The following is an 18156-nucleotide window of genomic DNA, read 5'->3' as shown; positions in this document are numbered from 1 at the left end:
TTAATGTCATCATCATGTCATAATATTTGCATCACTTTTAATTAAATAACTTTTTCCCCATTTCCTTCCCTCTCAACCCATTTAATTCTAAATGTATCTCTAATATTAAATTAATCTCCATATTAAATTTTAATAACAAAATTAATTAATTTTTTTATTTATAAAATTATAAAGTTTTAATTGATAAATTATTTGGTAATACTCTACTTCATGTATTTATTAATAATGTAATTGAATGTTAATGTCAAATTAAACACTAAAAAACTCATTAGTCTATTTCTAGTTTAAATATCACTTTATTACAAAATAGAAAATAAATAAATTAAACAAAAAGTAAATATCCATCTGTTTTTTTTTTTTTTTTTGAGTCGTCATTTATGACGTCATTGCTTACTCAATAATTTATGGCCTTGTTTTCAATTAAATTTAATTAAAATCTGGAATTTTGTAGAATTTGGACGTAGGAAGGCTATGGTCAACGAGGTAAGCCCATGCATGGCTGAATAATTAATGTCGGCTTATTTAGGACTTTTTTTTTTTTTTTTTTTTTTTTTTTTAATTTTATTATAAAAGCCTCAATATAATATTCTCATTCTTTTTAAATTTATATTATTTTTGTATTACTAAATTTATTTGCATATTGTATTTAATAATTAATAATAATAATAATCTTGAAACAATTAAAGTATTTTAAATTTAACGTTCCAAAATAGAATATTTAAACAAATCAAACCTTTAATACAATAAAAATATAATTTCCTAATTAAAACTATGCTATTTTTTTTCTGAATTTTTCTTTTTAAAATTTTTTATCAAAAATTTTAAAAACGCTTCTAGATAGGTTTCTACACTCTTAGGAAGTCATGTGGTATCTCACAATCTACCTCGGGGCGAGCGTGGTGACTGAACGGGTGGTTCCGAACCATCCCTTAATTCAAATGTGGTAGATGAGATGGGTAAAAATAGAGCAATGGGATGATAAGCCTTACGTTTGAATTGACATCACCATCCCCCACTTCTACTCATCCACAGCCACAGGCCCCTTTCCATGTTGTTCTTCCATTCTTAATTGCTCATCACAGCTTCAACTCTCCCAAGATTCCATTTTTATTACCTTCCATTCTATAAATCCCTTCTCTCTTTCTCTTCCCCTTCCTCATCATATTCTCAATTTCTTTCTCTTCTCTGTTTTTCCAATAACCAGAACCACCGCCAACGCCACCGCCGCCGCCATGGATGCAACGGTGCCTCATTTGGCCATTCTTCCCAGCCCCGGAATGGGCCATTTAATTCCACTCGTTGAATTCGCCAAACGCCTTGTTTTGCACCACCGTATAACTGTCACTTTCGTCGTCCCTTCCGACCATCCGCCGTCCAAGCCTCAAAAATCTCTCCTTGATTCCCTCCCTTCCGGCATCGATCACACCTTTCTCCCGCCGGTTAGCTTCCATGATCTTCCCCATGGATCCAAGATTGAAACCATCATTACCCTCACTGTTTCTCGATCTCTCCCATCTCTTAAGAATGTACTGAAATCCATGGTGACTAATTCAAACCTCGTCGGCTTGGTCGTTGATCTTTTCGGCACCGACGCGTTCGATTTAGCTAGAGAATTCAACATTTCCCCTTATATTTTCTTTCCTTCCACCGCTATGGTTCTCTCATTTGCTCTGTTTCTTCCCAAACTCGATGAATCCGTCGCCGGCGAGTACGGTGACCTCCAGGAGCCGATCCAAATTCCGGGATGTATTCCGATTCACGGCAAGAATCTATTGGACCCAGTTCAAGATCGGAAGGACGAAGCCTATAAATGGACATTTCACAACATGAAGAGGTACGTTTTATCAGATGGGATTTTTCTCAACAGCTTCCCGGAATTGGAGCCCGGAGCTATCAAATTTCTCCGAGAAGAGAAACAGGGGAAGCCCCCTGTTTACCCAATTGGGCCATTGGTGAGAATCGATTCAAATGGAAGCAACGAGAAGGCAGAGTGCCTGAAATGGTTGGATGAACAGCCAAATGGGTCTGTTCTATACGTGTCATTTGGAAGTGGGGGCACTCTGTCTAGCCATCAAATCAACGAATTAGCCATGGGATTGGAAATGAGTGGACAAAGATTCATATGGGTGTTAAGAAGTCCAAGCGATAAAGTGGCCAACGCTACCTATTTCAACGTCCATAGCCACGACGACCCTTTAAATTTCTTACCAGAAGGGTTCGTAGAAAGGATGAAAAACAGGGGATTGGTGGTGCCGTCATGGGCGCCGCAGACTCAGATCCTTAGCCACATCTCCACGGGCGGATTCTTAACTCATTGTGGATGGAACTCAACGTTAGAGGCGGTGGTTAATGGAGTTCCTCTGATCGCATGGCCGCTTTATGCAGAGCAGAAAATGAACGCGGTGATGCTGACAGAGGAGATCAAGGTGGCGTTGAGGCCAAAAATGAACGAGAAGGAAGGGATTGTGGAGAAGGAAGAGATTTGGAAGGTGGTGAAGGCGGTGTTGGAAGGTGAAGAGGGGAAGAAACTGCGAGAGAAAATGAAGGAATTGAAAGAGGCAGGTGAAAGGGCTGTTGGAGAAGATGGGTTGTCCACTAAAATAGTGTGCGAGATGGTTGAGAAGTGGAAGAACAAGATTTCCACTTGATTTGCCTTATCCTTACAAAACCAATCTCTACAAGATGTTCATATTTAAAAATTTGATCTTACCTTTGTGACGACTATCATCCTAATACAATAGCACGTGTTACGGTGTTGGTTCTTAAATTTTCAATTTTATACCCAAGACTCTATTATGAATAAATCAAGTTAGACCAAGTATGGATTCTATAGGTCGACTTTTGGGTAGCCGAGGTCGAGGAGAATGGCTTGAGGTTTGGCCTGTTTTCACATAGTAACAATCTATAATGAGGAGTGGTTTTATGTCATTAATGGTGGGCGGCAATTGAAGAATTGACAGTACAGATCGGAAGGTTGATAGGACTACGTTGGTGTGGGTGTGGAAGCGCACCCAATTCCAGCGCACACTTGTAACTATTCAATTTTAGTTCCACTCCAATTCTCATATTCATATATTCTTCTTCTTCCTTTTATAATAATTATAATTATTATTATTATTCTTATTCTCCACTCCCGATAGAATATTAGTTTTTAAACACATATGGTATGTTTTGATCCGTTATCTAGTGCATAATTTTTTGTAACGGCTCAAGCTCACTGCTAGTAAATATTGTCCACTTTAGTCTCTTGTATGTAGTCGTCATTTAAAGCAGTTTGCTATGAAGAGGGAGAGGGTCTAGCCCTATGAGACTTGTGTCTCGCACTATCGGGTGAGTGGACCTAATACCATTTGTAAGCTCATTCCTTTATTGTCTTATTTGACTTTTACTTTTAGGCTTGTCTTCTTTCGCTTTCCTTTTTTATTTTTCCTCAAAGTTTTACCATGAGTCTGCTTTTGGGCTATATTGTCTTATTTAGCTATCATTTTGGACTTCTCCTCAAGTTTTACAATTGCAGAGGTTTCTGGACCTTCTAAGATTCAGAGTCGGCTAGGGAGGTTTCTAGACCTTCTAAAGAATCTTGGGAATGTGGGGATCTCACATTTTCAAACCAGCCCAAATCTCCGTACATAATTCTCTCCCCTCAATCATCAACCACTTTTTCCTCGACCAAGATGTTAGGTCATGGAGCCTGATGCTTATTTATAGCTTGGTCATAAAACTATATTTGGTAAAGCTATATTTGGTAAAGCTATATCAATAGCTATATATAGTAGATGGTTAAATGGGGTAAAACTATGTATAGTAAAGAGTTATATATAGTAGATGGTTAAATCTGGTAAAGCTATATATAGTAAATTGAACTATATATATACCGTCCGGTAGAGCTTTGAGATGTACTTTCTATTCTCTATAATTCTCTCTTACTGTACATACGTGAAGTCATCAATAAGAACAAATTCTTTTAGCCAGAGTTCTCCTTGCACTTTTCTCTATCCCATTCTTTGTGTTCATCTAGATCGAGCGTGTGCGTTGTTGTGCGATCCTAACAACTGGTATCAGAGCTAGGCGAAATTCACCACGATCAGTGAAGATGAAAAGTTCAAAGATTGGAATTGAGAAGTTCGATGGATCCGATTTCGGTTTCTGGAAGATGCAGATTGAAGATTATCTGTACCAGAAAGATCTTCACGAACCTCTGTTGGGGGTGAAGCCGGATACCTCTATTGGGGCTGATTCGGTTGACGCTATCTAGAAACGTGGCGTTCAACATTATCAAGGAGAAGACAACGTCAGATCTATTGAAGGCGCTGTCAAATATGTATGAAAAACCATCGGCTATGAACAAGGTGTATTTGATGCGGAGATTGTTCAATCTACAGATGTCTGAAGGCGGACGTGTTGCTGATCATATAAATGTATTCAATATGATCATATTGAACTGAGTTTGGTGAAAATTAATTTCGAAGATGAAATTAAAGCGTTGATTTTGATGTCATCCTTACCCAAGTCATGGGATACTATTGATGCCGCAATCAGCAGTTCCCGAGGATCTGATAAACTGAACTTTGGTGAAATTCAAGATGTAGTTCTCAGCGAAAGTATTCGCAAACGAGAAACTGGAGATTCATCAGGCAATGCTCTCGGTGTTGATCGAAGGGGAAGAAGTAAACCGAAGGGCCCAAACAAAGGGCGATCAAAATCTAGACCAAACGTAACGTGTTGGAATTGTAGAGAAAAAGGTCACTTTCGGACAGGTTGTACAAGACTAAAGAGGAAGCAGAATCACAAATCTGGAGATGATGATGATTCTATAAATTCAGCAAAAGACATTGGGGATGCTCTAATCCTCAGCGCGGACAGTTCAATTGAATCCTGGATTTTGGATTCAGGTGCATCTTTTCATTCGTCCCCAAATAAAGAGTTGTTCCGGAATTTCAAGTCTGGAAATTTCAAGGTGTATCTTGCCGACAAAAAAAATTTGGAAATTAAAGAAAAATGAGATGTCTGCATAAAAACTCCGGCAGGAAATCAGTGGACATTAAAGGATGTCAGATATATTCCTGGTCTCAAAAGAAACCTGATCTCTATTGGTCAGTTGGACAACACAGGTTATGCAACAAAGTTAGGGAAGGGTTCGTGGAAGATTATGAAGGGTGCTACGGTGGTAGCACGTGACTCAAAATCTGGAACCCTATACACCACTGCAGGGTGTATGAACATAGCTGTTGTTGCTGAGAGTGCTTCAAATTCAAGTCTACAGCACAATAGACTTGAACCTATGAGCGCGAAATGAATGAAGAGGCTGGCTGCGAAAGGAGTTATAGAAGGTCTGAAATCTGTTGATGTGGGTCGTTGTGAGAACTACGTTATGAGCAAGCAGAAACGAGTTAGCTTCACAAGGACCGCCAGAGAATTGAAGAAAGTGCGGTTAGAAATGGAACCATATGTGGAGCAAGGTTCGACGAAGCAAGTGGGAGTTGAACTTGAGTTGCAGAAAAACTCACTTAGTGATGTAGCAGATACTCATGAAACTTCTGAGACTACTGCTGAGGAACTAGATGTGGAGCAAGGTTCCAAGACCACGAAACAAGTGTGAGTTGAGCTTGAGTTGCAGGAAAACTCACCTAGTGATGTTGTTGCAGATACTCAAGAAACTCCTGAGACTACTGCTGAGGAACCAGATGTGGAGCAAGGTTCCAAGACAACAAAACAAGTGGGAGTTGAGGTTGAGTTGTGGAGAAATCACCAAGTGATCTTGTAGCAGATACTCAACAAACTCCTGAGGTTGTTGCGGAGGAATCAGCAGTGGAGCAAGTGACACCTGAACTGGTGTTGAGAAGATCATCCTGTACTATCAGAGTACCAGATATGCATGTACCTTCATTACACTATCTGTTGCTGATGAAAGAGAACCACAACCCTTTGATGAGGCCCTACAGTTGGAGGATACAACCAAGTAGGAGCAAGCCATGGATGATGAGACGTCTAGGCTTCAAAAATGCGTTGTACTGAAGCTGAGTATGTGGCAATAGTTGAAGCTGGAAAGAAGACGATATAGATGACTGACTATCTGGAAGAATAGGCAAGAAGTAGCACGAAGATATTCTTTACAGAGATAATCAGAGTGTCATATAGTTGGCGAAGGAACCCGGTCTATCATTTGAAGAGAAAACACAGAAGACGATACCATTTCACTTGCAGGTTAGTGAAAGATGGTGATGTGTTTGGAGAAGATAGAGGGTGCGAAGAATCCAGCAAACATGTTGACAAAATATGTTGATGTTGGAATATTGAGGTTGTGCAAAGCCTCAATTGATATGGTGCCATGAAGATCATGAAGATGCTCATGGTCGTTTGAGAATGAAATTCTTGGTTGACTAGATCAGTCTCCAAGTGGGAGAATTGTTAGGTTATGAAGCCTAATGCTTATTTATAGCTTGGTCAACGGTTATATCCGGTAAAGCTATATTTGGTAAAGCTATATCCGGTAAACCTATATATGGTAAATAACTATATATAGTAGATGGTTAAATCGAGTAAAACTATATATAGTAAAGAGTTATATATAGTAGATGGTTAAATCTGGTAAAGCTATATATAGTAAATTGAACTATATATATATCCTATCCGGTAGAGCTTTGAGATGTACTTTCTATTCTCTGTAATTCTCTCTTACTGTACATACGTGAAGTCATCAATAAGAACAAATCCTTTTACCCAGAGTTCTCCTTGCACTTTTCTCTATTCCATTCTTTGTGTTCATCTAGATCGAGCGTGTGCGTTGTTGTGCGATCCTAACACAAGAAAACCAATGCATCATTTTTTTCGGCAGCGATAGCCAAAATGATCCATTGACGTTATTGCCCGACGGGTTTGTGGAGAGAAACAAGGGAAGGGGATTGGTAGTGTCGGCCCAACCAACCCATGGTCCACCTGAGCAAACTAAACCACCTGACCCGAACCGCTACCCGAACTAGACTCCTGACCCGCGACTGCAGAAAGGACCCACGTGTGACGCTTGCGACAAGAACACTTCCCAGTGCGTATCAGTCCAATTTTCACCCGTTTGATTTGTGTTTGTCTGATTTTCATCCTGATTCCACTTCTAACCTTATTATATGTGAATTAGGACCTAAGGAGGAAAATAAGTTTTTTTGGACATCCTATTCTGTAGTAACGCTAAACAAAAGGGCACACGTCAATCAAGTAAGTCACTACATGGAACCTGAAGAAGAAATACTTGTAGAAATCACTCGAGTATGCTAGTTTAGTTACCTTAGGTCGTTAAACTTTCCATAAAATGAGCTTAGGTAATAAGATTAAAAGAATGAATGCCTAATGAGAAGTCAATTATGATTTATGCTTTATGCTTTAGGTTTTAGGCTTCCGCTTATTATGTATGTGTTGAATTTATGATGAAAGGAGGATGGGAAATTGTGAACTCTGCGCTCTGGGTGTTGATGGATATTATTGTCCCGTTGAGCATATATGTCTGTTTTGCATGAATTTTGTATGATGTATCTAGATGTTTGATGTGTGCACAACAAGTTAATGTTTATGATTCAGACTAGGGATTTGCGATTAAGATAACCAATCACTAAATCTAGACCTAACACTTTCTACAAGCCTAACAGACCACCACGGCTTACTAACGACCTTAAGAGGTACCCTTAGACGACAAATTGTGTGAATGGTGTCATAGCTTCGTGGGGGACTAGGGGGTTCCTGATCAAGACGTGACTGCTCGTAACAGTTTTAGCATGGAAAATTAGGGGTGGACATTTAACCCAACATTCCAACAACCCGACAACGTAGACCAACTCAACTCGAATTATAGGAGTTAGGTTGGATTAACTTTTCTAAATCGAAATTGACTCGGTTCAGTTTCAGGTTCATGGGACAAAACCCTTGAACCTTATACATCCTTAAATTGTTTATAATATAAATAAACAATCGTTCATGAGTTTTGTTTTAATGTTAAAAGAATATGGTTTATTATAGAATATGATTTATACTTTTAGATTATTTTAAAATAAAAGCATATTATTTTTATTTTGTGTTGGTTCCAAAAATGACTTTTTAAGTTTTTAATAATTTTAAATTCGAATGTATTTATTATTTTAAAGATCATATCCAAATTCTAATGTATTTATTATATTTATTGCAAGATTATATTACCATTTATATTTATATGTATATATATTTTTTATTTTTTCTAATAGTTTTGGACCTATAAATAAGTCTATTTTAATTAAAATATTTTTATAATATATTTTATTTTGTTATTTATATATATATAGTAATTTTAGACTAATAATTTTTTTTTATATCTATGATCTGTCTTATATTTTTTTTATTTAATCAATTTTAAAGGAGTGTCAGTATTTAGTTGTATTTAGTTTTATAACCACATTGAACTATGTTAATAGGTTAGACGTTTTGATGTTTGTTTTCTATTGAATTTATTATTATTATTATTATTATTTTGTAATTATAGATTGATTTGGGTCTGAATTTTTAATATCTTTATTTAAGATGGTATGGAATAATTATAAATTGTCCATAAATAAAACTTTTTTTTAGAAAATTAATTTTTTTAACAACTAGACAACTCACCCAGAAAATAGAGGGTTGGGTTGTGAAAATTTTCGGTTAGGTTGGTTACCAATCCAACCCACTCGAACTTTGGGTTGGGCAAAAAAAATCTCTCAACTCAACCCAACTCCGACCATGTACACCCATATGAAAATCATGAGACCCACTTTGTACAGACCATTTAGCTGGATAGCTAAGCCCCCTTCCCAATGAGGGGGGACTATTATGGACCTAGGAGGTTGCAACTCACCCCCCTAAGATACCAAGTAGTCCTATAGAGCCATGCACGAGGTAGCTCCTAGTAGGTCACTAGTCATTCACACCTCAACATAAGGAACTCTTAGGGTTGTGAATAACCCGAGCAGCTCAAAGAGGTTAAGACTAGAACCAGACGTCTGAGAGTCAATGAGAAGTCCGCATTTATCTATTAAGCCTAGAATGCGATGAGAGCCTACTAGTAGGTGAGCTTATTGAGTATAACTTGTATACTCACCTTGCTACATTTTTCTTTTTCAAGTGCTTGAGGTGTCGGGTCAAGAGAGGGCGTGTTTGAGAGATGTGGATTGCCACAGAGGAAATCATGTCCGGAGATACGAGTCCAGTATTTGAATTATTGTATTGAAATTCCCTTTTGAAATAAATGATTTGGTTTGGATGTATTTTCAAATATTTTCTTACTCTCACACTATCGTTTTGAGTCACGGCCTCATAATAAAATATTGGGTCGTGACAAGTATTCTCACCCACGGCTCCACAGTCGGGTTTATGTCTACGAGCCATTGTGAGAGGAATTCGACGTTAGAGAGTTCTGTTAATGGGCTCCAAAGCTTAGACCACTTTATGGAGTGAAGAAAACAAAAAAGAGTGCGGCGGCTGAAAAGGTTATATAAATCTAGAAGCATATTGAATATGAACAGTTGAGATACATGACAGATTCACAAGATTAATGCATGTTTATGCACCGATTAAAGTACTCAATTAAAATCTTCAAAAACCTTATCATATAATTAACCAAATTATATAGTTGATGCACATATTTGTGATCCCTACAAGTGGGCCATCCCCTCTGTTTTTTTTTTTTTTTTTTTTTTCAATAAATCAAGAGCTGCATGCTTCACTCTGCATTCCCATCTCTGCATTTCTCCATTTCCGCCGCCATGGAAGCTCTGCACAAACCTTCCCAATCCCATATTGTTATGGTGCCAAGTCCAGGAATTGGCCATCTAATTCCCCTCCTCCAGTTCGCCAAACGCCTTGTCTCCCTCCACGCCTTATCCGTCACCGTCGCCATTCCCTCCGACGCCCCTCCGACCAAACCCCAAAAAGCTCTCTTCACCAATCTCCCTTCCACCATCCAACCTCTCTTCCTCCCGCTCGTCTCCTTCCACGATCTCCCCAAACCCACCAAAATCGAAACCATCATCGCTCTCTCTGTAACTCGCTCTCTTCCTTTCCTTCGCCACCTCTTCCAATCCCTCATCGGAAAAACCCATCTTGCTGCCCTCATCGTCGACCATTTCAGTACTGACGCCTTCGATGTCGCCATCGAATTCAACGTCCCTCGCTACCTTTTCTTCCCTCCCTCCGCCATGTCCCTTTCCTTCGCCTTTCAATTGCCCAGCCTCGACCGAATCGTCGCCGGCGAGTTCAGGGACCATCCCGAGCTGATTCCGATTCCTGGGTGTGTTCCGATTCATGGGGAAGATCTCTTGGAACCGGCTCAAGATAGGGAGGATGATGCGTACAAGCTATTACTCCATAACTGTAAGAGGTATAGATTGGCCGATGCTGTTTTTCTTAACAGCTTCCCTGAATTGGAGCCGGAAGCTATGAAATATCTGCAAGAGGAGGAAGCAGGGAAGCCCCCTGTTTATCCAGTGGGTCCGCTGGTGAGAAACGATTGCAGTGAAAACGAAAACAGAGCGGAGTGTTTGAAATGGCTTGATGAACAACCAAATGGGTCGGTTCTGTTTGTGTCATTTGGGAGCGGTGGGACTCTGTCGAGTGCTCAGATCAACGAATTGGCGTTGGGATTGGAAATGAGTGAGCAGAGATTTCTATGGGTGGTAAGAAAGCCAAACGACGAGGCGGCTAATGCAACGTTTTTTAGCGACGAGAACGAGAACGAAGCGTCGAGATTCTTGCCGGAGGGGTTTATGGAGAGGAATAAAAACAGGGGAATGGTGGTGTCATCGTGGGCACCGCAGGTTGAGGTGCTGAGGCATGAGTCCACCGGGGGGTTCTTGAGCCACTGCGGGTGGAACTCGACGCTGGAAGGCGTGGTGAATGGGGTTCCTCTGATTGCTTGGCCTCTGTACGCAGAACAGAGGATGAACGCCCATATGCTGACAGAGGACATTAAAGTTGCTTTGAGGCCGAAGAAGAAGGAGGGAAGCGGGATTGTGGAGAAGGAAGAGATTGCAGAAGTGGTAAAGACGTTAATGGAAGGCGAAGAGGGGAAAAGGATTCGAGAGAAAATGAAGAATCTGAAAAATGCAGCGGAAAGAGGTGCGGGGGAAGATGGGTATTCATCCAAAGCACTGTCTGAAATGGGTATGAAGTGGAACAAGATGATGATGATCACCTCCCAAAATGGGTATGAATTGGAAGAACATCAGGATTTTGAATCTTCAATTGCCTCTTGGGGGAATTGAATTTGTATAATTTCAATAAATCAATAACCTGATAACAATGGAATTACATAGTATATTAGTTTTTCTTAGCCGTTTTCTAAATAATGTATACTTCTATTAATATTGTATATGATGTTCAAATTTCACATAAAGCTCTGTTAATATTGTATATGATGTCCAAATTTTACATAATTAACTTGTTCTAAATGTGTTTGCTCAGTTAGAACATTAAAAATACCTTTTAAACTTATAATATTATGTTTGAAATTTAAAAAAAAAAATAATAATAGAATATTTGGATAAGGAGGTATTTGGAAGAATGATAGGCACACCCTAAACCAGTTGCTTAGATTACGTACGAAAACAATGGGAATTTGGACCAAAATTTAAAGTATCTATAGTTGAGAGATGAAGAGAGAGAGAGAGGAAGGTGCAAATTGGTGACCATTTCAAAATTTGTTTGTGTTTTATTATTTTCCGACGTGGAGCAACGAGGAAACAGCCTTCAAGATTCCACCATCTTTCTTTCATCTTCACCTCACTTTTAATCTCATTTTACAACGCCAACTTTATTCCTGACCTCACACTCCTACCTACCTTACTCTGCCCCCTTCACCTTCCTCCCCACTAAAAAATTATAGATTCAAATCTTTTTACTTTTAATAGTAGAATCTCGTCTTTGTGAGATTTGAGGAGAAAGAGAAAGAGACGGAGCGACCTACCAAAGATATATTTTTTTTAGAGTTTGCGTCATATTATAGGTATATAATATGCACATAACTAAAAGATAAAAAAATTGAATTATTTTAAAGAAAAAACATTGATACGGTAGGTAGAATAGTAATAAGTGACGTATAAAAATGCCACTTGTCAATTAGACAAAAAAAAAAATTACTTAAGATACCTAAATGCCACTTTTATATAAAATTTTAATAAAATGACTTTTTTTTTTTTTTTGTTTAATTGACAAGTGGCATTTTTATAGGTCTAGTCACATATCAATGTTTTTTTTTTTATAAATAATTTTAGTTATTTATTTATTTAAAGTTAATAATAGATAGTGAGAATTTAAACATTTAATCATTTAGTTCGTGTATATTGTATGTCCTGTAATATGATATAAACTATAAAAGACATCTCTCCAAATTTGGTAGGTCACTCGGTTTCTTTCTCCTCAAACCAAACCAAAAATTAAGCATCTTTTAAAATCTCGTTCATATTAAATCATTATTCCTCTTAATAATTTAAGATTTTCTTTAGTATAGATATACGCATGTTTTTTTATAGTTCAATAATAGATAAAGTTAAAAGATTATAATATATTTTTTTAATTAAATAAATATATAAAATTAAAAAGATTTGAATCTATAATTTCGTCAACTTTAGGAATTGAATGGGATGATTAGAGAGTAGAATTAGATGAGAATTGAAGTGCTGACGTCAGAAGGGGTCTATGATTACATCAGCAAAATGATGTCATCAAATAATATTCGTGCTGTAATAAAATGAAATTCCAAGTCAGCAGAAGATGAAAGATGGTGGAATTTTCAAGGCTGTTTCCGCGTTGTCCACATCGGAAAATAATAAAAATAATAAAAAAAACAAACAAATATTGATGGCTTTTGAAATGGTCACCACTTTCCTCTCTCTCTCTTCAAATGTCAAGTAGAAATTTACAATTTTTGAAAGAATAAATATATTTATAAAAAAGTTTAATTATATTTTTAATGTCCTTGTCACAATCACTCTCATACAGGAAGGATAATGATTGTGTAACACTTGTCGTAACCCAACGAACAAGTCAGCCGTGTGAAATTCGGACTTCGCAGATAATATCGATATATGTTCGAGGCTCAAGTCATATTTGAAAGAAATGTTTTTAAAAAACCTGAGCAAATAAATATGTTGAAAACTATTTTAAAGAAACTAATGTTATAAGCCAAAAGTGAGTAGACAATAACAACCGCTTTAATGGCATATGAGTGAGAAGGAAGAATTGAGAAGTAGTCACGTTTTCTATAGTACATCTGAAGGGATTTTCGCTATAACATATGTAGACATGATTTAGTAATGGATCATGGGTAAAAGAAGTTTGAAATGGACATACGAGTATGGATAGCATGTCCTAGATAAACATGACTGGGACATCCGACATATGGGTAAGAGTTTCTTATTTGTGTTTGTGAACTTGCAATTTTATTAGACCATGAGCCTTTTTTTTTATTTTTTATAATGAATTGAGACTTATTTTGATTAAAGTTACGGGGGGCTACTCGGTTTCTTCCCGTACGAGTTAGGCCTTTTTTTAGTCTCTTTTTTTGTTTGTTGGAGAGCTTCTTACACGTCGTTTTTCTCTCTCTTAAATATACGACCATCTTTAAAAGCCCTTCCCTTCAAACCCATTTCCCCCATCTCTTCAACTCTCTCAAAGTTTGGAGCTTTTTTCACTTTTGCTCATTTGGGTTCTTAGAAATTGGGATTTTGGAGTGACCCATTTAGCCAGACATCACCTTTTTGTTGTTCTTCTGTGGATTTTCCCCAATTTTAAACCCTTGAATGACCATATTCTTCTTACATTCTTCTTTCAAGCTTGCATTTTTCTGGGTTTTGACTGATCCCAACTACAGAGCCGCCGCCGCCGCCGCCGCCGCCATTCTTAATGGAACACAAGAGTTTGATCACCGAGTTGACTCAGGGGAAGGAGATGGCGATTCAACTCAAAACCCATCTTCCTTCTCCTCCTACTCCTCCTGGTTCTTCTCCACAAGCTCTCATTTTCTTGACGGAAATGATTCAGTCTTCTTTCGAGAATGCACTTTTGCTTCTGAATTGGAACCCTAAAGATCCATCCGAAGAAGAAGAAGAAGAACCCACCAAGAACAAGAGGAAAAACAGCAGCAGAGATGTGCTGCTCAAGAGGAGGTAACTAATTTTGAGCTTCTTTTTCCAATTCTTTTCCTCTGTTTTTCATTTGGGTTTGGTTTTGCAGAAAGTTGCTGCCTAAATGGACAGAGGAAGTTAAGGTTAGCAGTGGCTCTGCTGCTGAAAGCCCACTCAATGATGGCTATAGTTGGAGAAAATACGGCCAAAAAGATATCCATGGCGCTAACTTTCCAAGGTGAATATCATAAGTTCATCGTTCTTGCACTAAAAAAAACAGGACAATTGTTTCTAATAATCAATTTTGCAGATGCTATTATAGATGCACTCATCGGAATGTACGAGGATGTTTGGCCACAAAACAAGTTCAGAAATCCGACAACGATCCCAACATTTTCGAGGTGACATACAGAGGACGACACACATGTAACCAATCCGCTAATTTGGGATTGATTTCAGTTTCAAATCGGAATGAAATCCCAGAAGAAATTAATCAAAATCAACAAAACCCAAACTCTGAAATTCTCTTCAATTTCGGAGAACAACAGCAATTCGGTCTAAAAACAGAGGATTTTGACGATGTTTTTCCGCCGTTTAGCTTCGGATCGGAAACTGTCGATGAAAATGTGTTCTTAGAATCGATGATGGAGCCGGGTTTTGTTGCTGACGGCAACTGGTCTGCGGCGGCTGTGTCGTCGGCGACGTCGGAAACAGCCTGGGATTTCAGCGGTTACGGCGGAGAAATTCAGGGGGTTCAGTCGTCGGAGCAATCGGAGATGGTTTCGGCGACAACTTCAGTGACGAATTCGCCGATTGGTAATGGGGATTGGGATTTGTCGCTTGATAAGGTTGATTTTGACCAGTTTTTCCACTTTGACTGTCTGGATTTCATTTCTTGAAGATCTTGCATTTTGTACCAATTTTTCTTCATTATTATGATTATTATTATATTTTTCATGAAGGATAATTTTCTCCCCCATGTAAAAATAATTTTGAGAATGATTGTGGATTTATATTGATTGTCACTTTTTTATGAAAATTTATAGGTATTTTTAAAATAAGGTGGTGAAAAGTATTTTTACTAATTTATTAAAATATTAATTACAATTTAAAAAATGGATCATTTTGGACTAGGTCTTGTAATATTTAAATAATAGAGAAAATTTATGTAAATATTAATGAAAACAATTTAAGAAAGAATAAAGGAATAAATGTTTTATATCAAATTTCTTCTTATTTCAATAATTAATCATTGGGTTTATGGAATAAATAAATAAATAGGATATATTAATATTAAAAAAAACGATAAAATATATTATTTGGCACTATGCCACGAGTCTGACTACTTGGCAACATGACGTGTTCTCTCTTTCCTCAATAAATAATTAATAAATAGGATACTACTTGGCAACATGACGTGTTCTCCCTTTCTCCTCAATAAATAAATAAATAAATAATACGTGTCTAGAAATGTTTTTAAAAAGTGTCTAATGGAAGGATTTTTTAAAATAAAAAATAATGTCCTAATGCGAGAAAAATTTAATAATTAGTTATTATTATAATTTAATCTCACACTTTTAAAAATATAAATATAAATAGTATCACAAATTCATAATATTTGGTCATATATATTAATACGAGTATAGTTAAATTACTTAAGTAATTTTTTTTAGTTCAAAATTATGGCTAAATAGCGATTATTATCTGGCACGTAAATGACTAGATCTCACATCATCGGAAGAAGAAGCTAAATATTAGGAGTATTTGTATGACCCGATAACTCAACCAATTTAAATAACCCAAACTCTTAGGTTGAGGTAATATATTTTTTTATATTAAAGTTTTATGTGATTTTAATTATTAACAAAAATGCACCCTAATATGTATGATTAAAAAAAAAAAAAAAAAAAAAAAAAAAAAAAAAAAAACTCTACCTTCACAACTCACTTTGGAAAACCTTGGAAAGAGAAGGAAGAGTTGAGTTCAGTTGTAACCTGAGTTGCTCCATTTACCAACTTAACATGTATAATAGTCTTTGAGCTTTCCGTTTCATACTTATGCTTAAGGTTTTAAAAAAATACCTTTCCTTCGAAGCCAACGTCGTGACTCGCTTCCTCTCTCCTCTCTCCGATTCATGTGAGATCTCATTAGAAAAGAAAATTGTTTATGCAATATGAATAAAATATTTGAAAATGGAGAAGTGAAAAGAGAATTTTATTAGGGTAAAGACGATACAAGATTCTCTTATTATTACATTATTCACTTAATCCCCAATCTTCGTCTTCTTCAACTTGAGAGCTATTTCAGAGAGTGCTTTGGAAGAACATCCATCTTCTCCCAGAGCTCTTTCTGCTGCATTCTTCAGATACTTCATTTTCTCACGAACCCTTTTCCCCTCTTCACCTTCCATTAACGACTTCACCACTTCTGCAACCTCTTTCTTCTCCACAATTCCACTTTCCTCCTTCTTCTTTGGCCTCAAAGCAATTTTAATGTCCTCTGTCAGCATATGGGCGTTCATCCTCTGTTCTGCATACGCCGGCCAAGCAATCAGAGGCACCCCGTTCACCACAGCCTCCAGAGTTGAGTTCCATCCGCAGTGGCTCAAGAACCCCCCGGTGGACTCATGCCTCAGCACCTCAACCTGTGGCGCCCACAATGGCACCACCATTCCCCTGTTTTTAGTCCTTTCCATAAACCCCTCCGGCAAGAATCTCGACACCTCCTTTTCATTCTGGTCGTTAAACAACGTCGTGGTAGCCGTCTCGTCTTTCGGTTTTCTAACGACCCATATGAATCTCTGCCCACTCATTTCCAATCCCAACGCCAATTCGGTGATTTGATCACGCCACAGAGCCCCCCGACTCCCAAACGACACAAACAGAACAGACTCCTTTGGCTGTTCATCAAGCCATTTCAAACAATCCGCTCTCTCTTCGTTTTCACTGCAGCCTTTCCTCACCAGCGGACCAATTGGATAAACAGGGGGCTTCCCTGGTTCCTCCTCTAGCAGAGCTTTTATAGCTTCAGGCTCCAATTCAGGGAAGCTGTTCAGAAAAATGGCATCCGCCATTCTATACCTCTTACAGTTATGGAGCAATAGCTTGTAGGCATCGTCACTTCTATCTTGAGTCGGTTCCTGAAGCTCTTTCCCAGGAATTGGAATACACCCCGGAATCTGAATCAGCTCGGGATGGTCCCTGTACTCGCCGGTGATGATTTGGTCGAGGCTGGGCATTTGTAAGGCGAAGGAAAGGTTCATGGCAGAAGGAGGGAAGAAAAGGTAGCAAGGGACGTTGAATTCAATGGCGACATCGAAGGCGTCAGTACTGAAATGGTCGACGATAAGGCCAGCAAGATGGGTTTTTCCGATGAGGGATTTGAAGAGGTCGCGAAGGAATGGAACAGAGCGAGTTACAGAGAGGATGATGATGGTTTCGATTTTGGGGTTTTCGGGGAGATCGTCGAAGGAGATGGGGGGGAGGAAGAGGGGTTGGATGGTGGAAGGGAGGTTGGTTAAGACAGCTCTTTGGGGTTTGGTCGGAGGGATGTTGGAGGGAATGGCGATGGTGATGGAGAAATTGTGGAGGGAGACGAGGCGTTTGGCGAACTCGACGAGGGGAATTAGATGGCCAACGCCGGGACTTGGGACAATAACGAGGTGGGGTTGGGAATCAAAGTGCAGAGCTTCCATGGCTGCGGAAATGGGAGTGGAGACTGAAGAGCTGAAGCATGGAACTCATCGGAATTTGATTTATTAAATAACAGAGGAAAACAGAGGAAAACAGAGGGCCTGTTCCACTTGTCTGTTAATTTCTTACCATCAAATTCCTTCTTATCCACCACATGCAACGACGGTAACTAGAAAACCTAAAAGATTCCGCCCTTTGGGTCGGTTGGATGGAGTTGGGTTAAATGAATTTTGTGAATCAATTCAAAAGTTCGGGTTTGTAGGATTTATAACCAAACCCAACTCGAGATTGTTTTACAATCGAACCAAACCCTCTATTTGTTTTGAGTTTGGGTTGCTAAGTTGTCTCTGTCT

General features: G+C 38.2%; 2 protein-coding genes and 2 pseudogenes across 2 annotated transcripts; 3 read left to right on the top strand and 1 right to left on the bottom strand.

Moving 5' to 3' along the window:
* Window positions 1-898: 898 nt before the first annotated feature.
* Window positions 899-2767, top strand: LOC111800781 (hydroquinone glucosyltransferase pseudogene; annotated as a pseudogene).
* Window positions 2768-9707: 6940 nt separating this feature from the next.
* LOC111799708 (hydroquinone glucosyltransferase pseudogene) lies at window positions 9708-11267 on the top strand (annotated as a pseudogene).
* Window positions 11268-13634: 2367 nt separating this feature from the next.
* On the top strand, window positions 13635-15124 carry LOC111800204 (putative WRKY transcription factor 46). Its single transcript, XM_023683796.2, has 3 exons — window positions 13635-14153; window positions 14221-14349; window positions 14422-15124. The coding sequence occupies exons 1-3, from the start codon at window positions 13891-13893 to the stop codon at window positions 15008-15010; spliced, it is 981 nt and encodes a 326-aa protein (XP_023539564.2). The 5' UTR covers window positions 13635-13890; the 3' UTR covers window positions 15011-15124.
* Window positions 15125-16304: 1180 nt separating this feature from the next.
* Window positions 16305-17848, bottom strand: LOC111800582 (hydroquinone glucosyltransferase). Its single transcript, XM_023684337.2, has one exon. It carries the CDS (start codon window positions 17803-17805, stop codon window positions 16375-16377), a length of 1431 nt encoding a protein of 476 aa, XP_023540105.2. The 5' UTR covers window positions 17806-17848; the 3' UTR covers window positions 16305-16374.
* Window positions 17849-18156: the final 308 nt, after the last annotated feature.

The sequence above is a fragment of the Cucurbita pepo genome, chromosome 8 (genome assembly GCF_057944985.1).
Source record: "Cucurbita pepo subsp. pepo isolate OVF chromosome 8, ASM5794498v1, whole genome shotgun sequence".
NCBI classification, from domain to species: Eukaryota; Viridiplantae; Streptophyta; class Magnoliopsida; order Cucurbitales; family Cucurbitaceae; genus Cucurbita; species Cucurbita pepo.
Note: the sequence above shows the minus strand (reverse complement) of the source record. Positions and strands in the feature narration are given on the sequence as shown.